At 37.6% G+C, this 24732-nt stretch overlaps 1 protein-coding gene across 1 annotated transcript in view; it reads left to right on the top strand.

Annotated features, from left to right (window-relative positions):
- Positions 1 to 24732, top strand: part of ITPRID1 (ITPR interacting domain containing 1) — a 73499-nt gene that overhangs the window by 25648 nt on the left and 23119 nt on the right. Inside the window, exon 8 of the mRNA XM_059396618.1 lies at positions 8 to 65. Within this exon, the coding sequence (XP_059252601.1) occupies positions 8 to 65 (58 nt within the window). The remainder of the gene's footprint in view (positions 1 to 7; positions 66 to 24732) is intronic.

Raw genomic sequence — 24732 nt, 5'->3', positions numbered from 1 at the left:
GTCTCAGGTCCAGAGCTTTGAGGAAGAGATTGGTAATCCTTCTGACATGACATCAGGAATTACAGGTAAGATTTAGCACGGTGTGCAAAGTCATCAATGGCCTTTCAGAAAGAGAATGTAAATAACTAACATTCAACTTTCTTAATATGTAGAGCTTATATAATCTTCAGAAAATGGCATGGCTTCTACTACTGTTATTTACTGCTATTATTATTTCTACCTACTACTATTGAAAACCCACTAGCAATGCCAATGAACATGTAAATTTCAAATGACTTACTACAGACACATTCCACATCCCTGGGGCTGAAGCAATATGTGGTTTTCTCAGATTAGCTCTGTGTGATTTGATCAGGAGAGCGGAAGGGATTCCACGTAGGAATGGGACTAACTGAGTGAATACTTTCTAACTTCTACTGACAACTGCTAGATGGGTCAAAAATCATATCATTTTACTGGCCCTTAGGGAAGTGGAAGTAATTTTTTAAGTTCTCTGCTTGCCCCTACATTCTAAATTAAATGATGGTAGGACCTTCCTATTAACTCTCTGTGGAAAAAAGTAGCTTGGATGTCACTTTCTAAATAATCTCTCAGAATCCTGTTATAGAATCCTAGACAGCAGAGAAGGAGGGCTTTCTCTACTCCTCATTCTTATGCTTCCATTCAGCCATCATTGTGATTCAGCATTTCCATGATCCTATAACAGAGCTAAAAGTAGACAGGGATTAGTGAAGCAAAATAAAGCAGATGAAGCTAGTGCATTTCCTGGAAGAAAATATGCAAATTTTTAATTTAATTTAGTGTGGTGTCAAACACATCTTTTTCATTACGAAGTGTATGTATGGGCCTCATTTTGCTAAATGCTGTTTAGAAATTATGCATTAGTAATTATAGGGTCCTGCTGATTACATAAATTGTTATCCTGCTCTTCGAAGTAATTACCACATAACCTGCATTGAGGTTTATAAGACAAAAATAAGCATCTGTTTTCCATCTAATTGAATGCTTCTCAATGAAGCTGGAGGTCCCTGTGCCAATAGGAGCTGCCTTCCTTGACATTCAATTAAGAGGTCTGCTGATATCATGTAAGTCTCCCCAATCATTCCAAAAAATGATTTGGGAAGTTAGGCAAAAGCACTAGCCTACATTTAATTTCAAATTCAGAGAGCAAAGTAAAATGGGTGAAGGTTAGCCCAATGGAGAAAATCTAAACTAAAGTAAAGCAAATATAATTTATTACTTTCAAAAACAGTGTCATTAACCAAGAAAAACTAGGACAGGGAAAGAATTTTTTTGTTATTTCTCTTAATGGGAAAAAGGGAAAAGGATTATTTTTATTTATATATGAATAAATGAATGAATGAATTCATTATATATATGAACCAACTATATATGTGAATGAATTTGTATATGTATCTGTATATGAATATCAAGGAATGAATTTTGACTCAAAGTTAAAAAGATGACTTCTTTCAAAAGTGATACTACATGGACTATTTTGAACAAATAGGATATAGCAGAAGTGATACTGTGTTGTGTCTAGAGTGTAGCCCTTAACCCACCTGACTGGTTCCTGGCTCTTGAGATACTTGCTCTGGAACATTCCCTCTGGGAACCCAGCCTTCATGTCGTGAAAATCCCAAACCACATGGGATTGTCCACTGTGGTAGACACCCTTGACTGAGCCTCTGTGTGAGGCAACCTAGTCAAACTTTTAAATGTTTAACCCAGTCAAACTTTCGGATGACCATCCCCCCCACCAGATGTCATCTAACTGCCACCACATGAGAGAATCCAATAACCACACAGCTGAGCCGAGTCAACCCAAAGAACCATGACAAATAATTATCAACTGTGGTTCTAGGTCACAAGTATTTCAAGTTTAGTAGTACCAAGAGATAGTAAAAAATATGAAACAAATCTACCCATTGTTGGTTGTCAGTTAAAATCATAATAATTACTTGAAGTATACTCTGTCAATGTCACATAATTGTAAATGTATGCATCTATTCCAGTTCTGCAGTTTGAACTATCTGTAGACCCCAGTGTATACATAAGGATTTTGACTGCAAAAATATATTTATAATAACAAACAGCTAGAAGCAGCCTACTGACCCAAAAGTATAAATTAGCTTTAAGTAATTATGGTACATTTTTACATTAAAATCTACTCAGACTTCACTTTGAAAAATGAAGCAGATATTTATGTGTTGAGGTATGTGAGATATACAGTTGTTAAATGAGAAAAAAAGGTGCAAAATATTTTACAGAGACACCTCTTTTTATTAAAAAAGTTACCTATTTCTACTGAGGGAAGAAAGTATGCACAGAATGCTTCTGGAAGAATATATAAGGAACTGCTAATGGAAGTGACTTAACAGAAGGGAAACTAACATGTTTTAAATTAATTGGCATCTTTTAATTTTCTTTTGTTATCATGTGCATATGTTATTTTCATAACACTATTTAGCAAAAAATTCTGGTGATACTATAGGAAATTGACACAATAAAAATGGGAGATTTTGTTGTTACTAAATCTCTGCTCCCCATGACAACCAGTCGAAAACTTTTGGACACTTTTTATTTTTTTAATTATTAAATAAATATTGTGTGTATTTGAGGTATGAAACATGATGATTCAATATACATATGCATATTGAAATGATTACCGTAATCAAGCTACTTAGCATATCATCTCTTCACACAGTTTCCATTTTGTGTGTCTGGTAAGTATACCTGAAATCTACTCTTTCAGCAAATTTTCAATATTCAATACAGTATTATTGACTATAGCCACCAGGTACATTAGACCCTTAGATTTATCCATCCTATATAATTGTAACTTTGTATCCTTTGACCAACATCTCTTCCAAAATTGAAAGATTTTAATATTACCTTCAGTTTTCTGCAGACCAAACATGACATAGTAAAAAGTGACAGATAATGTATTAATATTATAATTGATAACATGAGTATAATAGAAAATATTGAAACAAGTGTTCTTTCTTAGTGTTCTTGGCATATTTTATTAAAAGAGCTAACAATTTATAAACACAAAGATTATCTCATTGATTTCTTACATATGCCCATATTATGTATAGGCCACCTTAACATGAATAAATGCAGTAATATTTTAATACAAAAATAAAAATATAAGTAACACTTTCTCCTCCTAACAAAACAAAACACTAAATCCAGAACTTGGGGACTGAGTTCTCCATCCTACAAAGAGTGCAGAAGTTGCTCATTTAGAACTATAAGTTCAGATCATTTCAATAATAATGATGAATGTTTCATATAAAATTGAAGAACTGGAACAGAAGCAGTAATCTGAGGCAAATTCATAGCATTAATTGCTTTCATTATCAAACAAGTAAAAACTAAAATTAATTATTTGGATCATGAAATCATCATAAAAACAAAATAAACATAATTAAAAATTAGAAGTTAATAAGCCAGAAATTAATCATGTAGAAATCAGAAAAAAATAATTTGGTAAGTAAAATCAAGCACTAGTTTTTTTGTCTGGGGAATAAAAGCAATAGAAGCTGTCAAACAGGGACGCCTGGGTGGCTCAGTTGGTTAAGCAGCTGCCTTCGGCTCAGGTCATGATCCTAGCGTCCTGGGATCGAGTCCCACATCGGGCTCCTTTCTCTGCAGGGAGCCTGCTTCTCCCTCTGACTCTGCCTTCCACTCTGTCTGCCTATGCTCGCTCTCGCTCGCTCTCGCTCTGACAAATAAATAAATAAAATCTTAAAAAAAAAAAAAAAAAAAAAAAAAAAGAAGCTGTCAAACAACAGAAGAGAGAAAGGCATGCAAACAAAATTAGATAAGACAAAATTAGAGAAAAGACAGAACCACTGATATAGAAAAGAAGTTATACCACATGCAAAACCATGTTTAAATTATAAAGGAATACTAATACCAATACAAGTGGTATAATTAAAATCAGGGATAATTAATATGGATGATATTTTAGAAAATGTATGTATTTATACTACCAAATTTTATGCAGGTATTATGTTGCCAATATTTGTATATACATATCTATTTTAAAACAAAAACTTACCAAAGTAACATAATATAACTGTTAAGTAAACTAATACCAGAAAGGGGGAGAAAACAAACAAAACTTGAGTTTACCAAAAACTATCTCTAAGAACAACAATGAATAATGCCAAAATAAAACCAAAACAGTTACATGGGTAGACTCTCCATTTTTCAAGAGATAATTGCCCTTCTTTATAAATCTTCCAGACAATGTAAACAAATCTTTCCAGTTCCTTTTAGATTAAAAACAAAACAATTTTGATTTCAAAATTGACTAAGATAGCTCAGAAAATTGATCATTTTTACTTATGAATACAGATATAAACATTTTTCAATAAAGTAATGAGGATTTAAATGCAGTAAAACAGGGGTGCCTGGGTGGCTCAGTGGGTTAAAGCCTCTGCCTTCGGCTCAGGTCACGATCCCAGCATCCTGGGATCGAGCCCCACATTGGGGTCTTTGCCCGGCAGGGAGGCTGCTTCCTCCTCTCTCTCTCTTTGCCTGCCTCTCTGCCTAATTGTGATCTCTTAAAAAAAAACTTTAAATGCAGTAAAACATTAAAAGTACACTAATCCTTGAAAACTAGCTTTTATTTGAAGATTTCAGTGTTTCAAAAATTGAAAAACTAATTTATCAACTACAATGATAAATTATTAGAGGAAATAAATGATATGATCAATTTGATAGCTTATGAAAAATATATGTGTATTTACAAAATATTTCACTGTTTACCAACAGAAATTTAGATGAATGAAATTTTATATAAACAACTAAATGCAAAAAACACACTCAAATTATCACAGGGCTAAAAATATAAAAGGAAATGAATTGTATATGATTTTGGAATAGGAAACTATTTTTAAAATGTGGCTTGGGGCACCTGGGTGGCTCAGTGGTTTAGGCCTCTGCCTTCGGCTCAGGTCATGATCTCAGGGTCCTGGGATCGAACCCCACATCGGGCTCTCTGCTCAGCAGGGAGCCTGCTTCCCTCTCTCACTCTGCCTGCCTCTCTGCCTACTTGTTATGTCTCTCTGTCTATCAAATAAATAAATAAAAATCTTAAAAAAAATAAAAAATAAAATGTGGCTTAAAATGCAATATCTAATTAAATTAATCAGTTTTCACTACCTAACATTGAACATCTATGCATGAAAAACAGTCATAAAAAATTAAAAGGTAAATGACAAGCTGAGAGTGTATTTTCATCATAAACAATAAAGGATGAACAACAACTCTTTGCAAGTAGAAATAGAAGGAAATGTTCTTACTTTAAGTGGTATCTATTAAATCTTGATAGCAAGTATCAATCCTAACAATGAAACCTTCAAGGAAATCCTATTCAACCAAGAAAAAAAAAACCCGTTGACATTCCTTTTATTCAGCATCAAACTAAAGGTCAAAGCAGGACGACAACACCATGAAAATAAGATGTATGTAAACTGAAAAACTGTCCACACTTGCAGACAAAATAACTGTCTACATAGAAATCCTAAGAGAATTAATAGACATATTCATAGATTAATAAAGTGTGTCAAGTTTGTCAAATGCAAGAACAAAATGTAAAAATCAATTTTATTTTCACACCACCAATAACCGATGAGGAAACCATTAAAGTACAGCCATTGTACAAAGAAGTTTAAAAATCAAATAAAAAAGATCCACGGACCCTTTGACTCAGCCATTTCATTTGTAGCATATGCCCTAGGGAAATCCTCACATATACACAGATGAATGAACATATAAAAACATTTTTTGCAACACCGAAATAATAGTGAAATAGTGGAAAGCTTAAAACAACCTAAAGTCAATCAGATCAATAAGAGTAAGGTAAATGATATCATAGCATTGTCGCAGAGTAGGATATAATATACCACAATGATGATAAACAAACAAGTTAATTTGTACATATGAAAAAATATCACAAATATAAGGTGGGGGTAAATAAATCACAATTAGGTTCATGTAATATATAAAATATATTTACCTTAGCCACACTTGGTATTACCAACGCATATACCAAGTAAAAGCACAAAAATGGAAATATAAACACCAAATTCAGGATCCTGGTTAACTCTGCGGAGAAAGGTTAAGGGGAAGGCAATGGGATTAGAAAGGGATAAAACCAGGTAAAAACCACTACTGTATCTGTAATGTTTCCTTTAAAAACAAATCTAAAGTAACTATGGAAAAATGTTAAATTTTAATAGAACTGGTAGGTGGTTACAAGGAATGAATGCATGTCATGCTATTTTCTATACTTTGTACATGTTTGAAATCTCCCAGTGCAAGAGAATTGAACAAAAAATAAAGATGTCAATAGGGAGCGTCTGGGTGGCTCAGTGGGTTAAAAGCCTCTGCCTTCGGCTCAGGTCATGATCCCAGAGTCCTGGATCGAGCCCTGATCAAGCCCCGCATCAGGCTCTCTGCTCAGTGGGGAGCCTGCTTTCCCCCTCTCTCTCTCTCTCTGCCTGCCTCTCTGCCTACTTGTGATCTCTGTCAAATAAATAAATAAAATCTTAAAAATAAAAAAAGATGTCAATAGGAATTTTATTAAATAAACTATTGCAAATGAAGCAGTTTTCAACCTCAGTAGTAACCTAAGAAATACACACTAAAATAGACAAATGAGTTAATACATTGATAGAGATTTCAGAAATCATATAACCTAATTTTGGGATGGAATACACATTGCTTTCTGGAAGGCAATGTGCAACAATATGTATCAGAAACTTTGCAGCAGTGTTTATCTTCCTACCTGGGTACGTCCTCTTGGAAATTATCCTAAGGCAATTATGAAGAGGTGTAAAAAATTAGAACTGCTTCAATGTCCAATATAAAGGATTGTTTATGTAAATCTTGATACATTATATGGAGTATCATGCGGTCATCAAAAATGAGAACTGGTATTTCATGCCACAGTGGTTTTTAACAAGTTATAAAATAAAATGTTTTTACAGAAAAATCTCTCAATTTGCTTATATAAAATAACATATATAATCTATATAATACACATATAAATTGCATGAGGAGGGGCACCTGGGTGGCTTAGTCAGTTAAGCATCTGCCTTTGGCTTAGGTCATGATCCTGGGATCCTGGGATTGAGCAGGACATCTGGCTCCCTGCTCAACAGGGGATCTTGTTCTCCCTCTTCCTCTGCCTGCTGCTCCCCCTGCTTGTGCTCTCTCTCTCTCTCTCAAATAAACAAGCAAAATCTTTTTTAAAAAATTGCATATGATTTAAACTACAGTTAACAGTTTGGTGGCCATCTCATGGTGATGGGTCTCAGGTAGTATTGTTTCTTTTTCTTTGTTTTAATATTTTATATGCTACAAGTTAAATTTTTTAATACAAGTTTCTAACCCTCAACTTCCCACAAAGGAAAAAAAAAATAGAGAAAGCTTAAGTGTACATGGTATAAACGATAGCAATCTAGAGGATAAGAGACGTCTGGTTTTTCCTTCTTTTTCTTCTCTGTATTTGCTAATTTGTCCACAACAAAATAAATAATCACTCAACCAAGATAATGCTAAATGTTCATTTTTACAAATTGGGTGTATTTGGGGATTGAGTGAGAGCTAAATTATTTAAGTTCTGCTAATGGGATTTTTCTCCAAAGCAGATTTGAAAAAAAGGTAGTTTTGAAGAGATCTCTTATATTCTGTCTCCTAGTTGGCCTTGCGGTCTTCCTCATCAGTACCACTAAATTCTGTTTATTCTCTTTCAATTTCTCATTCTCATTCTGTCCCTCTCTCTTATCTCCCTGCTATTTCAAAGGCACTGACATCCTAATTTAGAAGAACACCAAAAACAGCCCATTCTCCTTTTTTAAGCAGGCAAATTCCGCAGTCCCTACAACTATTCCTCCTTTTTCTTCTCAACCTATAAGCTCTCCCTATATGCTATTGCTAACCTTGGTAAATAACACCTCTACAGGACTCACCTGGAAAACCCCTAACCATTTGCTTATGCCTCTCTCCTTTACACTAAATTGTGCTCTGCTTGAGAGTAGGAATCTTGTCTCGTTTACCTGCCATCACCATGCCTCGCACAGTGCCTGACCCATCAGGGAACCCCATGCATGACACCATCTAAACTTCTCTTACCTTAGCTGGAAGAGTTTCTATTCGAATTCACCAGTGGTGATTTAATGTTGCAATGGTGGACTGTGGGCAGAGTATAATGATTATCTTAAAATGCAGCACATGGTATTTTTAATGATTTTACTGGCATGCATTTCAGTATTTGTAAATTAGGACTATATCCAATATGTATCTTCCTTTCAAATCTATGAATTGGTGCTTTCTTTTTGCAAGTTGCACTTAGTCCTAAGTAATGTAGACTTAATTTATTTTGGTTTTGCACACATTCCAGCAACATCTCTCAGACAGTTGTTTTCCCTGAATATATACGGAGTCTGTTGCTTAATTCCATATTCTTATCAATTACAATTATTATTAGGAAGCAGTTTGGTGTTAATTAACAATTTACATTTGGTACCCACTTTTGCAGTGTCCTGAGCCATTTCAATTACATTATTTAATATAATCACCATACCACTCTTTCCTCTTTAGAGATAAAACATCAACAGATTAAGCAACTTGCCTGGGTTTACACAGCTGGCAAAAAAGAAGGACCAAAATTTGGGTCAAGATCTTTTGAATTCAAATCTAGCTCTCCTTCCATACTGAATTCATTCATTCAATGAATATTTAATGAGCGCTTAAACATGTAAGAACCTGGTCTAGGTGCTGGGGATACAAATCAAAGCAAAACAGAAGTTAGTCTCATGGAGCTTGTGAATTTCAGGAGAAACCAATTAATTATTGAATTAAAATTGCAATGGGTCACGAAGGAAAGCAGGAGATAAATTGAAATCTACTAACACCCAGAAAAAAGCCAAGTGCAGATTTGCGTGCCTTGCTAAAGCATCCCTTTAAATTCTTGGCAACATTTATTGAGCGCTTACTCCATGCCAGATGCCATTCCAGGCACTTTACATGTGTTACTGCGTTGAATTCTCCCTTGGAGGTGGATTCGATCACTACTCTTCCCATTGCACAGATGAGGACACTGAGGTGGCGAGATGGTGTAACTGCCCTCAGCCACACACCCCAGAGCCCCTGACTGCCTTTCGTTTCTGGCTGGCTTCTGAATTAACTTTGAGACGATGCACCTGATCATAAGCTCTTAGCACTTGCCTTAACTTCTAGCACAGAAAAGCTATTTCGGCAACGAAATTGCTCAAAGATTAACTTAGATGACGAGACTCAGAAGATACTGGTTTCCGTGGTAATTTACACATGACTCTACTTTACCATCTACAGTTTCATACTTGGATTGTCGCCACTAGCCTCCCCGATGATGTAGGTTGCTAACTTGGAGGTAAAAAATGAACTCCACTGGCACTGAGAAGAGGATCTGGAGTGCCCATCTCTTTTGTTGTTTGTTTGGTTTGGGTGGTGTTCCTTATTTTCAGAGAATTAGCACGCAGGGAAGAGGGATAGCCAAACTAAAGGGAACTGACTGATCAGCGGTGACTGCCTGCTCACAAAAACAGATTAGGACCAGCGCTCTGGGGGAGCCCAAGCCTCAGTGGTCCTGTCCCTTGGCTCAGTCGCCTGGCCTCCATTTGAGTCCAATTGCTTAATTTTCTACGCGCCCCACGAAAGGCAATTCCCATGCTGCTCTGTGTCTTCTTTATATTTCTCCGTAATGCCGTCTCTGGCTGTTTAACGGCAGCAGGCTTTATGATAAGGGTTGTTGTTTGTTTTTTCCTTCCTTGGCAGTAGGCAAAGACTTAATTTTAAAAGACACACTCAAACTCAAACAGCCCTGAACGACTTACACAGAAAGCAGGGTGTTTTCTGGGCTTGTTTTTGAAATATTACAATTTTTTTATTAGGCAATTTTATCATTGTTATAAATAAGTAATTGTACTGGGGAGAAGGGATAATCCTTATTTAATTAAATTCATCTATACTCCCAGGTTGGCAGCAACAAGACATATGTGAGACTAATACCCACAGCCTGCCTCTTTGCATGTGCAATTAAAAATTCACTCTACAGTAGCACTGGCACTTTAGTGTTGCTTTTGGCATTTACAAATTCTTTTATTTTGTGACTTTTTTTTTTTTACCATACACATATGCTGGAGCAGATGTTGCTTATTTGTTGTTTATTCAAATCTGTAGGCTCTGGCAGCTAACTCCATTGTTCGGTAATGAAGCTTTATTCACTGTCCTGTATTAGGACCCAGCGCCTGCACGAGAGGCTGCCTTGGTTCCCAGTAGGACGCCACAGTTATTGCCCTTGTAGTTGGCTGTTTATAGTTGGAAGCTTGCATCCGGGGAAGGAAACCACCACAACAAAGAACTGGGTGGTTATGGTCGGTCGGTTGGTCGGGGTTAGTGGGAGGGAAGAGGCGGGAAGGTCACCTTGCAATGCTCTGCTCTCGGTGGTCCCCCCACCCCCACCCCGGTGGTCTCAGCCTGGCTCCCGGACTCTGCTGCTTTGGGAGTTTGGTGTCTGAAGCTCCTTCTCTGGCTTCTTTTCTTCCTTGACTTTCTCTCTCCCTTTCCAGTTATTTCATTCGTTTGCAAGCAAGGCATCTTTGGTGACTCCCCACCCACACCCCAGTCCCTTATTTTCAGCGCGGCTCCCCTGCCCACTGCCCCTATCCCCACTGGCCATCAGGGATGCCTTAAAGGCCAAGGTCAGCCAGAGGACCTCTGTCCAGCAGAAAACTCTTTCTTCCGTGTGTTATACCCTCATGCCTTCTTTCCTCATCCACATACTGTTTCTGGCTGTCCGTGTCTTGGGGGAAGCCGCACTTCATAAAGTCGAGAATGTCAGGTCCACATTGACCAAAATAAAGACCTGCTGATCCTTAGAGCTCCAATGCCAATTTTGCCTTCTGGAAAACCCCTGTCTTGGCCAGGAGGCAATCAATCAGAGATGTAACCACCTCCATCTGGCACATTATGACATGGAACCTCACTATTAACACATTTGTGATTCATCTTGTCCCAACGAGTGGTGCCAGGGATCAAACCACATCCTCCCTCGCCGTGGCAGCTGGGAGCACTCTAGCTTCCCAGCATGCGGAGTTAACACATTGGCTCCTGTGACATCGCAAGTAACAATTCTTTTAATTATCACACCTTCCCTCCCTCTCCCCACCCACTCCACAGACATTTTGGCACCATGGGGATATTTTGCAGCCGGCAATCAGTACTTTTCTTAATTGACTGAGTATGTTCTAATGGTGCGAAGCCTGGTATTATCCATGATGGAAAGAAAGGGGCAGTTGCTTGATGCAAAGTTCAGTAGATACAACACCCTACACATTTTTGGTAGCTTTTGTGTCTTTAAGGATGCTGTTGTGTTTATTCATTTTTTTTTTAATTATTTTTCTCAGTTGTCTCTGTATGAATGTGAATCTCCTTAGGATGGAATTCAAGGGCTGTTCCACTCTGGCCCTAGTCCATCCTGTGGTCTCGCTTCCTCTCCCATCGCCTGTACTGCATGTACTGGGTTGTTCAGGGCTCTCCAGCATTCCCACATTTTCATCTCTGCAGTGCATTGCTTCTTTTTTACGGAATCCACCCAATCTCCTATTCCATGTGCCAAATATCACCCATCCTCAGTGTCTCGGTTTGGTGATGACTCTTGCCTCACTTCCTGCAAGAAACCTGTTTCCTGGGGATATACCTTCTTCATTGCTCCCCCAAATTTTGACATATGCCTTTACTCCAAGCCTTGACACAATTTTCCTTGAATTGTAGTTAGCTGGAGTAAGACATATGTCCCTAATAAGACTATTACTTCTTTTAAAGATTCTCTCCATGCATTTCATATCTAAGGGTTGGCATCACGTCTACAGAGGGGTGAGCATGGGGAATGGGTTTCAGGGATAAACAGATATCTTCACTGAGCATTCAGTGTGCCAAGCACTCTACAAAGCACTTTACATTCTTAATTAATCCTCAAAACAGCCATGGGGGTAGGTGGATTTTACTACCATTTTATAGATGAGAAAACCAAGCTCAGAGAGGATAAGTAATCTGGATCAATCTAGCTCAGATAGTGAGGGATGGAGCTGGGGTTCACAGTTCTGTCTGACCCCAAGCTTTTATTTTTACTAAAACACTCCTCTGTTTCCCTAGCAAAAATTTTAATGTTGTTATGTTAAAATCCCCAAGATGCCCCCATAATCTAAAAAGGTAGGTAGAAGTCGAGTGATAATTCAATAGAGAAAACACTGCTGTATCTCCAAGGAAATATTAAAATCAAAGTATACTCACATGGTTGAAATCGTCCACACCAACAAAGGGAACAAAATAAAGTTTATGACTTAACCAAGAATTGAGTCTATTTAAATTCAGACTTAATCATTATAATAATAATAATAATAATAATAATGTTAATATTATAATATTAATATTCAAACCCCCACAGAACTATTTTAGATATGAAAATAAACAGGAACGTTCTTCACCATGCCCCTTATAAAATTTTTTGGTTTAATAAGAGATGTGTTTCAAAGTGTTTTCAGAAGATAGTTCATGCCAGGTATTTTAGCCCGAGAGATTGTTTTGGAAGGAGATTCCAAAATCAGTCTCTCACTGATGTTTTCGATCCTGGATTGGTGATCCTGCAGGGAAGGGAGGGCGTGGCCAAGGTAGTTGATGGAAGCAAAGATGAAGGAAGGACAGTAAGAGGATGTGTTTCAGATGCTCTTTCTCTTGTGTTTTATCTCCTATTCCTACCCCAGCTCCGCCCTCCCACTTCTCCTCTACTCCTTTCTGTGTCCCTTTGGTCATCGTCCAAGCGCTCCTGTAAAACCTTTCAAGGTGAAACAAGGCCATTAATTAACAAGGCCATTAATCAAGAAGCTAGGCCATTAATTAAAAGGAGGGGTGTGTGTGTACGTGTGTATGTGCGTGTGTGTGTGTGTGTGTGTGTGTGTGTGTGTGTTTAAAGTTCTAGGTTATATGAGGTAGTCTGAAGATCAGTGGCTTGGGAAAGCACAAGGGGGAAGTCATAGCTTCCCAGCTCCTTTTCCACTCCCTGTCAGAAGGAAGTTCCAATTCTTGTCTGGTGTAGCAAACAGCATTCTGTAAGCACCAGGCTCTAGAAAAGGTTGAGCAAACAGGGTACCCCAATGAAAAGGAAACCCGTGCTAGAAAAGGCTTGGAGGGTTAGGATTTTTCCTTCCGTAACTGATTGTATTCTGGTTGTTCTCCTCATCTTGGAAGGAGAGTTGGCATCTCCCCCTCCCGGCCTTCCCTGGCAAGTTGAAGCCAGAGGTAAGGCTCATTCTTCTTCCTGGGTAGAGAGGTTAGAGAGAGGCACAGGGCCAGAGCAGCTGAGATTTTGATTGGTTTCTTCCACTGCCAACTCTAGTCAGCTTCTGGTGCCCACACAGACGTCAACGATCGTATCTGACATGGTCTATTTCCTGCAGCATGTGCAATTTGCCCACCTGCATGGCAGTCCCACAGGTTTAACCTTGATCGGGGTCTGATGCTGTAACTAATGGGCTTTACAGTTTATTTTATAAAATATATCACGGTATGAAGTTATAGATACTCCCTTTGCATTAAATGATTCTCTTTTAAAAATCTGTAGAAATGGTCTCCAGGGAATTTCAAAATTCAATTTTTTATCATTGTTTCTATTATTTTAATGAATAATACTGAGTATACATTCTTATATTCTGAATGAGAAGGCTTTTTCAAAAACCATTATTTGCTCTTTGTTAACTGGAAAGTGAACAAATTATGATTTCCTAGCAGTTGGAAGACCCTGACACATATACCCTTTTAACCTAGTGGGTGCCTGACCCCTACTAGAAGCTGCAAACGGTTGGTTCAATGGGTGAATGAGATGAACAAAAATTTCCCAGGAGCTGTACTTCTATTTATGATAAAAAGACTTCAAGCTCGTCCGGAAATGTCTGCAATGATACAAGACAGATGGACGGACAGAAATTCATGATGGCCAATCCCCTGAGGCTGAAATGAAACCGAGGTCATACAGATAAAACTTTGCAAAGATAATGCAATCCACTATCATAGGCTTCTGTTGGTCTGACATGATGTGGAAAAAGAGCGTTGAATTTAGAGAAAGAAAAGATTTTTTGTGTCCATCAGACTCTCATTTTCAATTATTTATATCAACTATTGTATCAACAAAGGAGTTCATCAGGGAAATGTAAACTGGAGGTTTACATAGAGATACTGAAAAAGAGATATGGACCAAGATATTTCTGGGAAAGTATTTTTTTTTCTTGTTGTTTATTTTCCGGTGTGATTAGTGCCAACTCTTTCATACTTTCCAATACCTTCTCAATTTTTTTTTTAAAGATTTTATTTATTTATTTGACAGACAGAGATCACAAGTAGGCAGAGAGGCAGGCAGAGAGAGAGAGGGGTAGGAAGCAGGCTCCCTGCCAAGCAGAGAGCCCGATATGGGGCTCGATCCCAGGACCCTGGGATCATGACCTGAGCCAAAGGCAGAGGCTTTAACCCACTGAGCCACCCAGGCGCCCCCTCAATTTTTTTTTTAAGTAAAACTTTACCTCATGTAGACTAGCAAATCTAATAATTTCAGTTTACTCTTGGCATCTACCCTTACAGTAATTTCCATTCTTTTTTCCTCTGGTTGGGACGATTTCTAAGCCTGTTATGAAGAGTCAACCTTGAGATTTTTTTTCTTTTGCTTTTTTCTTGGGTTAGATTCTCTCTTTCCTAGAGCTCAAGTCTTCTCTCTTTGAATTCTCCTTTTTTGTTTTGTTGTTTTGTTTTGTTCATAGAACATCCTCCACTGATTTCATTAGATAAAAAGGATGTAGAATCAGAGAACAAAGTTCTGCCCTCACTGTGCCATTCCCATCAGATGGTGGCCCTTTCATTCCTGGTGCATAGTTGTCATGCTAGGATATCTTGGCAACATCACCTTGGAAAATCCTTTTGCTTTTATCTTCATTGGATCTCCAGTTTTGTTTTTGTTTTTGTTTGGTACTTCTCTGTCTTGATGAAGGCCTTCACTTTGATGGAAGGATATTTCTAGTAACTTCTTCAGATGTATGCAAAAAGGGTAAATTTCTTAATTGTGTATCTGAAAATGTCTTTATCCTGCCCTCACACTTGATTAATAAATCGGCTCAGCATCAAATTCTATGTTCATTTCCTGCAAAAATCTGAAGGCTTTCCTCCACTGTTTTCTTGCTTCCGGTGTTAAACTGTTAAGAAGTCTAAAGCCAAGTTCACCCCTGTTTTATTTTTCTGTCTTGTTAGAAATTTAAAGATTTTCTCATTGTTTCTAATGTTCTGAAATTTCATAATGATATGTGTGAGCCTATTTCTCAGTGTCCAGGGTCCATTTTAATCATAAATACATGCCTTTGATTTCAAATTATTTGTTAATAATTTTTAACACGTTTTTCTCATTCTGAAAATTCAATAATTTGCATATTGGCACTAACAAACTAGTCTTCTGCTTTTCTCAGATTTGCTCTCCTGTTTACCTTTTCTAAAAAGCTGGATTGAATCTTTGTTGGAGCCCTAATTTTTTTTTATACTTCTCTGTCTCGCGTGTTGCCTTCCTCTGATGGAGGAATATCTCTAGTAGCTTACTAAGACAGATGCTATTTTTTTTAAAGATTTTATTTATTTATTTGACAAAAAGAGACATAGCCACAGCCACAGTGAGAGAAGCAACACAAGCAGGGGGAGTTAGTGAGGGAGACGCAGGCCCCCTGCTGAACAGAGAGCCTGATGTGGGGCTCAAACCCAGGACCCTGAAATTATGACCTGAGTCAAAGGCAATCACTTAATGACTGAGCCACCCAGGAGCCCCGACACATGCTATTCTTAAAGTTAGGTGTTTGCATCTCCTTCTTGTTCTCCCCTCATGCATTTTTAATTTATTCTTCAATTTATTTTTATAATAACTTTATTGAGATATACTTTATATATGACAAAATTCACCCTTATAATATGTACCAATTCAAAGGTTTTAGTGTATTCACAGTTGTGTGAATAACCACCATCACTAATTTTAGAAGACTTTCATCCCCCCCCCAAAATAAGCTCCATACCCATTATCAGTCACCTCTTCATTTCTGATGCTCTCGCTCCCTATGACAATTGCTAATCTACTTTTTAGTTTAGTGTCAATTCTGGCCATTTCATGTCATGGAATTGTACAATTTGTGATCTTCTGTAACTGACTTCTTTCACTTAGCATAACACTTTTGAGTTTCATCCATGATGTAGCATGTATCCATACTTTATTCCTTTTGCTATTGATGAATAATATCCTAATACATGGATATGTCACATTTAATTTATCCATTCATCAGCTGATAGACATCTGGGTAGTTCCCACATTTTGGCTATTATGAATATGCTTCTTTGAACATTTATGTATAAGGTTTTGTGTAGACATACATTTTTATTCCTCTGGGAATATACCTAGGAGTGAGATTACTGGGCCATATGGTAGCTCTCTGTTTAACATTTTGAACAATTGTCAGATCGTTTCCCAAAACAGCTATGCCATTTCATAGTCCTACCGGAGACCTGCCACACAGGTTCAATAGTGACAGTGATCTAGGAATGAGGCTTTTGCATTCCTTTTGTTTTCTCCAGTAAGTGCTAGAGCTGTAGGTTTTCATAGCTCTCATTACTCCAGGGGTCCTGGGTTTTAGAGCTAATGTAGATAGAGCTAGGGAGATGATGACATGATTCAGGTAGGATAAGATGTCACAAAATGCATTGTTCTTACTTATATTCAGCTACCTTTTTCTTTAATATATATTCCTTAGATTGTTGCAGGACTTTGGTTAATTTCTAGAGTTCTGAAAGAGTCAATTTTGACAATTCTTGCCAGTGTTCATGTTACTTTCATGGAGTAACAGGGTTTGGAGGTGTAGAAGTACTTCTCTCCTTTTATGTCTTTGTAATAAAACATTTCTTTACTGGAGCTTTAGTAGGATAATTAAAAGAAAAAAAAAAACTATGTGTTCATTCTAACATTTTAGTCCAGTCCTACGTTTGTGTTATTTTTCAGTAACAATGGATTTTAAATTTGCTACTAGTGGAATATCAGGTAGTAAGACACACCAGAAGGAAAGATATTCTTAGTCAAGGCCATCTTTATTTTAAATTCCCATATGATCAGCAGTCTGTTTTGTTTCCGTCTGAAGCCAGATCCAGTGGTTATGTTTATATTTATGTTATATACCCAATAACACTCTGGACATTTCTGAATTTGAAAAATGGTTCCTCAGAAATTCAGGTATCTTTTTTTAAAAATATTTCATATGCAGGTATCATTTTGAACTCTTTGTTGCCCTGTGTACAACATAAAGATATTAAGTTACATTGGTGTCCTTGTCAGTTAGTAAGGGATCGATATTTTCTAGCTCATAGGTTTGTTCTTCACATCACCTGTGCGATTGCTCAAGCAGTCAGGCTTAGTATCTTTTTTAGGTTCCAGACTTTGGCTCAGAGAAGTTAAGTGACTTGCCAGAGAATAATCCGTTACTGTGCACCAAGTTTAGGCACTGAATCCTGGTCTCCTATATGAAAAAGTTTAGAGATTTCTTCAATACATCATCCAGTGTCCTTGCTCCCAGGTAGGATGGAGTGTTCAGTCATTGTTTAGTATCAAACATCCAATGCTTAAAGTACCGATACAACCTCCAAGATCTTCTTAAGCATCTAAGATAAGGGGTTGGGGAGATGAGTCCAGGGATGTGTCCAATAAAGGATCCTTTACCAGGGAAGGCTGGAAGTAGATACCTTTGCTTTTGGAGGGGAGGAGGGCATGGAAGGGACTATGAGACTTGAGCTCGTTCGCTTATCTGAAAAATAATTCTGCACCAGGGCTGTGGCTTTATACCTTTTCTAACCATTTAACAAATATTTATTAGGCACCTGTTGTGTGTCCAGAGCTGTAAATAATACCGACAATGCCTCTACAAAAAGAAAAGATGACATATAATTAATAGGTATATATGCCTCATGAATACAGTAATTTTCTCTGTTTTCATTTTCATCAATTTCCATGATACAGCGGTTCAACACTGATCCTTAGGACATATGCAGATCCTGGTACATAATTGGTGTTCAATAAATATTTATGGAATTAATTAACTAACAAGATCATTTTAGATTTTTTAAAGGTTATAAAAATATAAAATGGGCTAATATAGTTTAGAGTGTCCTGGTCCATGGAGGTATATTTTATTGGATAATTAAGGAATGTTTTCTGAGGAGACAGTATCAGACACCATTGTCACCTGACTTTAGAGAAATCATTGCTTCTATTTTGAAACCAACTCCAGAAAGAACCACTGAGAAAACTCCTGACTCAGCAGCTGCTTTTCTGCTTTCGGATCACGAGGAATCCTGAATTGTCCTTTCTTGTCCCCTGGCATAGAATGGCAGGGATGGACACTGGATCTCACTGAGGGTCCACTGCTAATAGTGTCCATCCCCATCATCCAAGGGACTAGATAGATATTTTAGCGATAAGCTGCGGGCTTGAAAATGTAACTTAGTTCAGGTTAATCTTAGATTAATTTTTGAAAGGAGAATAAGATAGCTTCCAGGACAGATAAATTGATTAGCAAAATTGTAGAAGTTACCATCACCCAGAATTAACCCTTAGAAAAATAAAATGATAGGGGTTCACCAAATACATACGGCCAATATATTCTCATTTCTTCTTTGGGTGTGGATATTGGACTGACTGGAGATAACACCAAAAATTGGATATGTGTGCTTTTTTGGAAAAAGGTCAGGTCACATGTATTATTTGTGTGACCAATGATAAGTTATCTGAGGCCCACAAACCTCAATGCTCCTATTTTCATGATGGGCATGACAAAGTTTACCTAACTTGGCAGTTGCAAGAATGCGAGAGGGCATGTAGGGAACATCACAAGCAGTAACAGCAAACAGGAATGGTAGCTATTAGTACTATTGTTATGAATATGGATTCATCCCACAGATCACTTGCAAATCCTCTTCTGTCATTTCTATGAACAAAGATATAAAGACATGATCAGTGATTATCAATGTATCATCCTTACTTGTTTAAGGAAAATGAAACATTAACTGATTTAAAAAATGGAAATCCTTTCTCTAATGCTTATGAGTAAAGCGTGTGTAATTGCTTCCCCACTTTAAACTTCAGGTAAGATCAAGACTGTTACTAGTAATACTCTAAGTATCGAAATAAAGATCCGGACTGTTACTAGTAATATTCTAAGTATCGAAGTAAAAACTAATACAAGTAGTATGTTAAACTGTCCTGGGAATTCTAACTCAGTATTCTGTTAAGAGGCCTGCTTTGACAGTGTTACAAAATGCCTCTTATAATACAGACATGTAAATTGTTGGAATTCTTGCAAATTTCAAGAACTGTGGTTTGTTATCAGTATATTAATAGCATCATCTTTAATGGATCATGGCTTTCGATTGTGGCATTTCTTGATTTTTTAAAAATGTAAGTCATTGTTAATTTATTTTTCTTTATTATATTTATGGTAAGCCCTTTAGGGCCCAATGATAAATATTTACGTATCTGGGCTTTTTGCTTTCAATAATCAGATTTTTTAACAGGCAGGTTCTAGAGCTCAGTTATGAATCATCGTTACTGTTCGTCTCAGAAACTCACCTTGGGGGAAGGTTTGTGTTAAAGTGTTTTATTAAGATGTATTCCCAGAAACAAACAAACAAACAAACATAGGGGACTGAGGAGTGGGACTGTGATGAGAAGGAGGTAATACACTTTTTAACACACCCTTCCACACAGCAACAAAGATCTAATTTTTGTCATCATCTCATTGAGTGCACAGGCAGTACCTGTTATTTTAGCTCTGAAAATAGCTAGTAGCTTACGTCACACAGTAGGTTCCCCCAGATAACCGGAAGAGTAGTTTTCAATGGCTTTTTTCTGATTTCCTCTGTGCCCAAAGCAAGAAACAGCATGAGGATTATGCACAAGTGAATGAGACAAAAAACACAAGACCAGGAAGGTTTCTAAAATGCATATGCAACAGCATAAACACATTAGCTTGTCTTTCAAACAACTGTCAAACTCCCCAACTTCCCCTGCCTTTTTTTTTTTGCCTTCAAAATCTGTGCAATCCATTGATAAATGCAATGATTTTAATCTTGGTGGTTTGCGTAGATGGTGTCACTGGCCTGGTCATGTTCCAATCTAGATAATTATGTCTGCTCTTCCTCCCGGCCCCTGTTGCTTCTGTTCTGAGTGGCATTCTTCTTTCTTTTTAAACCAACTGCTCCTGGGCACCACTGTGGGATGGGAAAGAGCTGCAGGGAGCTGCCCCAGAAATAGGTGTGGATCAGGTGTGCCTGTCCTGGCACATATTGACATGTTCAATATATAGAGCATTTGGCATCTTGCAGGAAGAAAGGCCTAGAGAAGATCTTATCATTACTACCCTCAGCAGAGGCAAAGCATTGCTCTCATTAGGATGGAGATAACACCAATGATTAAGAATTGGTAGACCTTTGCGGAGAGGGTGATTTGTGTAAAGGAGTTTCTCTGTCTCAAGTGTTCATTGAGAACCTATAATGAAATCAGCCTTACAGTTAGGTTGCCCAAAGGTATCCTACTTCTGTGCAGTATTAAGGATTTCTAAGTTAAGCAAGATGGGCATTGAAATACCAACCAGGTATCCCCAACAATTTAATTGAAAGAAAATGTGTTATTAGCACAAAGTCAGAACCATCTTGCTTTTTGTGAAGAAAACTTCATTGTGAGTAGAAATTAAGAGATCACACAAATTATTTCCCAATTGGTCTCCTCCATCAACAGTTGTTCTTTGGGCAAGTCCTTTACTTTCCAAGTAATTCAATGTCTTATTTTCTTTCTTTCCTTTTTTAAGATTTTATTTGTTCATTTGATAGAGGGACAGAGCAAGCACAAGCAGGGGAAGTGACAGAGGGAGAGGGAGAAGCAGGCTCCCCACTGAGTAAGGAGCCCAAAGTGGGCCTCAAACCCAGGGTACTGGGATCAGGACCTGTGCCAAAGGCAAATGCTTAACTCGCTGAGCCACCCAGGTGCCCCCAGTGTCTCATTTCCTAAGGAAAAAAAGAAATACCATACGATCTGGTGATTTTCTGATTTATGGTTGTGCCCCCCTCCAGTTTTTGCAGGAGGACACTATCCAAAATAAGTTCAGTTAACTTGGTTGAGGGAATGGAGATAAAATAGCTGGATTTCAGGAAAAAAAAATATTTGACTTCTTCAGAAGAGATATGCTTAAAATTATTTCTAACAACACAAATCACTGCAGGAGAAGAAAATATAGTCCCTTTTCTATTTTAGCAAGGGAAATGGTGGGAAAAGAACTTCAGAAGCATACTTATATTTATTGTGGTTTCAGAGATTGTATGTCTCTTCAGACATTCCATGCTTGTTGTAGCCTTCCAGTCATCCTAAGGAAGCCTGGAGGAGGCAGAAGCCATGTTGCTTACAGACGTTAGGAATTGTCATTCCCTCTTGAACGCCTTAGTGCTACAGGTGCAAGGGCTGTGATGTCCCTACCAAGATCAATAGTGTAACCAGTTCTCCAAACCCGAGAGCTTTTCTGCTTTGTGTTTATCTTTCCAGTCACCGCACAATTTGCCCCTCTTCCCCTACAATAGAATCAATAGCCCATAACAAATAACTGGGGCTGCTCATGGGACAAGTGTCCATGATTCCTTGGAGTTCCGTCTCATGTCCTTTTCTTCTGAGATAACAATCCTATTGGAGGCATCAGGGTGTTGCCACCTCTGGGTACCCACATTTCACAAAACCTTTGGTCAAGAAAGGTGAGGTACAGAATGGTTTTTTTTTTTGTTTTATTTTGTTTTTTGTTTTTGCTTATCCATTGCTCACTTCCAAGACAAAATGCCTCCAGGAGATTCTTCTCCTAAGAGAAGGTAGACATGATGTTGGAAAATGTCTTGAGCCAAGAAAGCCAAAGGGAGCCAAAAAAAAAGGCCAGAAGCAGATTTTCAGAAACTTGCCTTCCTTAATTGGGTTATAATCTAGAGCACCATAATTATAGTTGAGAATCAAGACTTACCCACAGTTATTTCTAAATTGTGAATGAGGAAATCAGTACTTGTAAAAGTTAAGGAACTTGCTCAAGTTCACCCAGCTGGCAAGTATTGGCATCAGGACAAAGCCCAGAACTTTCTGACTCCAAATGGCATGCTCTGCCCAGATTCCATGCTGTAAATAACTGTATTATAAAATGTGCTTTGCTGATGCAGATTGCATTCTATTAGAAGCCAAAATGGATAAGATGATTTATCACATGAAATCACAAAGTATTTCAGAAGTCACTCTGGACTACCCAACTGCCCATTGCCTTATATATAGTATGGCAGAGAGAGGAAATCCCTCCTCCCACTGTTCCCAGTCTCTATGTTTGCCACTGTCTTCTCCCAATTTCTAAAATATACTCACATTATCTTTAATTTTTTCATTTTAACCATAATATCTTATGAGTATTTTATTTTTTTTAAAGATTTTTATTTATTTATTTGACAGACAGAGATCATGAGTAGGCAGAGAAGCAGACAGAGAGAGAGGAGGAAGCAGGCTCCCTGCGGGGCTCCATCCCAGGACCCTGGGATCATGACCTGAGCCAAAGGCAGAGGCTTTAACCCACTGAGCCACCCAGGTACCCCTTTATTAGTATTTTAAAAGAGATTTAGTTCCCCTTTCCTTTTCTTTGTCTGTAAATACATGCAAAGTATTCTTTATCTCCGTAGGCTTCGGGGAACCATGTTGAGCCAATATGCATGCTCATGTTAGATATTTAAAGGCAGAATTGGGGTCATGCTTATCTTCAGGCAATCAAATTTTTGTCATTATAAGATAAAGGGCTTAATGTCTACATCTCTAGGCCAACCCTCGTACTTTTACAGAGGGGGAAACAAAGGCTCATGATGTTAGTGATTTGCTCCAAGGGCAATAAGTGATAAGCTCCAAGTGATAATTAGTTAAAACCAGGCCCAAGACTCTTAGTTTTGAATCTTCAATTCTAGTTATTTAATGATTAACAAATTCTCTGTATAACACGATCCTAATTTATTCTTTGTTGAAACTCTATGTACCAAGCCAAGGTTAAGCCGGTCATTCCACTATACCACAGCATTTTGAGGTTAAGAATAGTGTCTGACTTCTCTTCAATACCCATAATTTACCTTGGTGCCTGGCTTGGAGCAAATATTTAAAAATACGTATGTTGGCGACCAAACAGGTTTTTAAATAAAGCGTGTTCTTTAAATATTTAAAAAACCAGAGTAGATGTTTCTTAGGATGTCTTTTTAAAAATCTTTTCCTCAAAAAATAAAAATAAAAAATAATTTTTTTTTCCTTTAGGAACTTATTTTATAAATGCTTAATCAAAATAAAATGGTCTCACCTTAAATTAAAACACTATATTTCAGATTCAGCTACACTAAATATTAACAAGAAGTTTATTTACAGATATTTAGTGATGATAAAAACCTTCAGAAAACTTTGCTCAGACTTCTTTATCTATGGCTCAATCTGTGATTTTTACAGTGTTAAAAGGAGCCCAAGTTGATTCTAAAATCAAAGAACAGACAGAAGTTCAAGTGGGTTGTAATCTTGGCAAAAACATGTTCTACCAAGGGAGAAAAAAAAAAGAATTCAGCCTCCAAATCTGTTACTGTGTATGCGTCTTCTGGTTTTCCTTTCGTGTGAGCAGAGTCCAGGAAAAAAAATCATAGCATCACATAAAGCAATCGAGGATATTTCATGCAACTAAAGATATAAAAATTGCTTGTTTGACATGAGACCGACTGCATGACTCCTTTTGAAAGGGCGATTTGCAAATAGGCTACCTTATGACCACAATTATATTTTAAGTTTGGGTGATAACCTTATGTTCTGAGAACTGCCATTGTAACATTTTATTTATTTATTTATTTTTATATTATCATATTTTTTTTGTAATGTGATGTTCATCACCATACAGTACATCATTAGTTTTTGATGCAGTGTTCCAAGATTCATTGTTCGTGTACAACACTCAGTGCTCCAGCAATCCATGCCCTCCTTATTACTGATCACTGATCTCACCCATCCAACCACCCCCTGCCCTTCTGAAACCCTCAGTTTGTTTCTCAGAGCCCATAGTCTCTCTTGGTTCCTCTCCCACTCCGATTTCTGCCCTTCATTTAATTGTCCTCCATGCCGTTAGTAACATTTTAAATTGCGGTCACCAAACTGGTGCTACTAGATAGAAATAAGTTTTCCTAATACATTTCTTGTTTCTATTTTACTATTTACAGATCTGAGGTTGACCTTTCCGTTTGTTATCATGTTCCCTTTGCTGTCATGAATACTGCAAAGAACAGCTTTATTTGAGTTCCCTCCTGTAGTGATTTCTCGGGATTTCTCTTCTGAATAGTTTTTAACACTTGAATCCAGTTTTCCCATGTCAATGAAATCATGCTCTACTGGAGCAGCCAGTGCTGTTGGGGCCCCAGATAAAAGGGCTTAGTTTTAAATGTGCCCCTGAACTCTTGTTATAAGGCAGCTTATTCTTTGTAAGGGCCACTAACATCAAAGTTCATTTTCAGAACATTGGACTGAGTCTTCGGAGAGGA

This window comes from Mustela nigripes, chromosome 4, assembly GCF_022355385.1.
Source record: "Mustela nigripes isolate SB6536 chromosome 4, MUSNIG.SB6536, whole genome shotgun sequence".
Taxonomy (NCBI): Eukaryota; Metazoa; Chordata; class Mammalia; order Carnivora; family Mustelidae; genus Mustela; species Mustela nigripes.
This window is presented reverse-complemented; position numbering and strand designations above follow the sequence as displayed.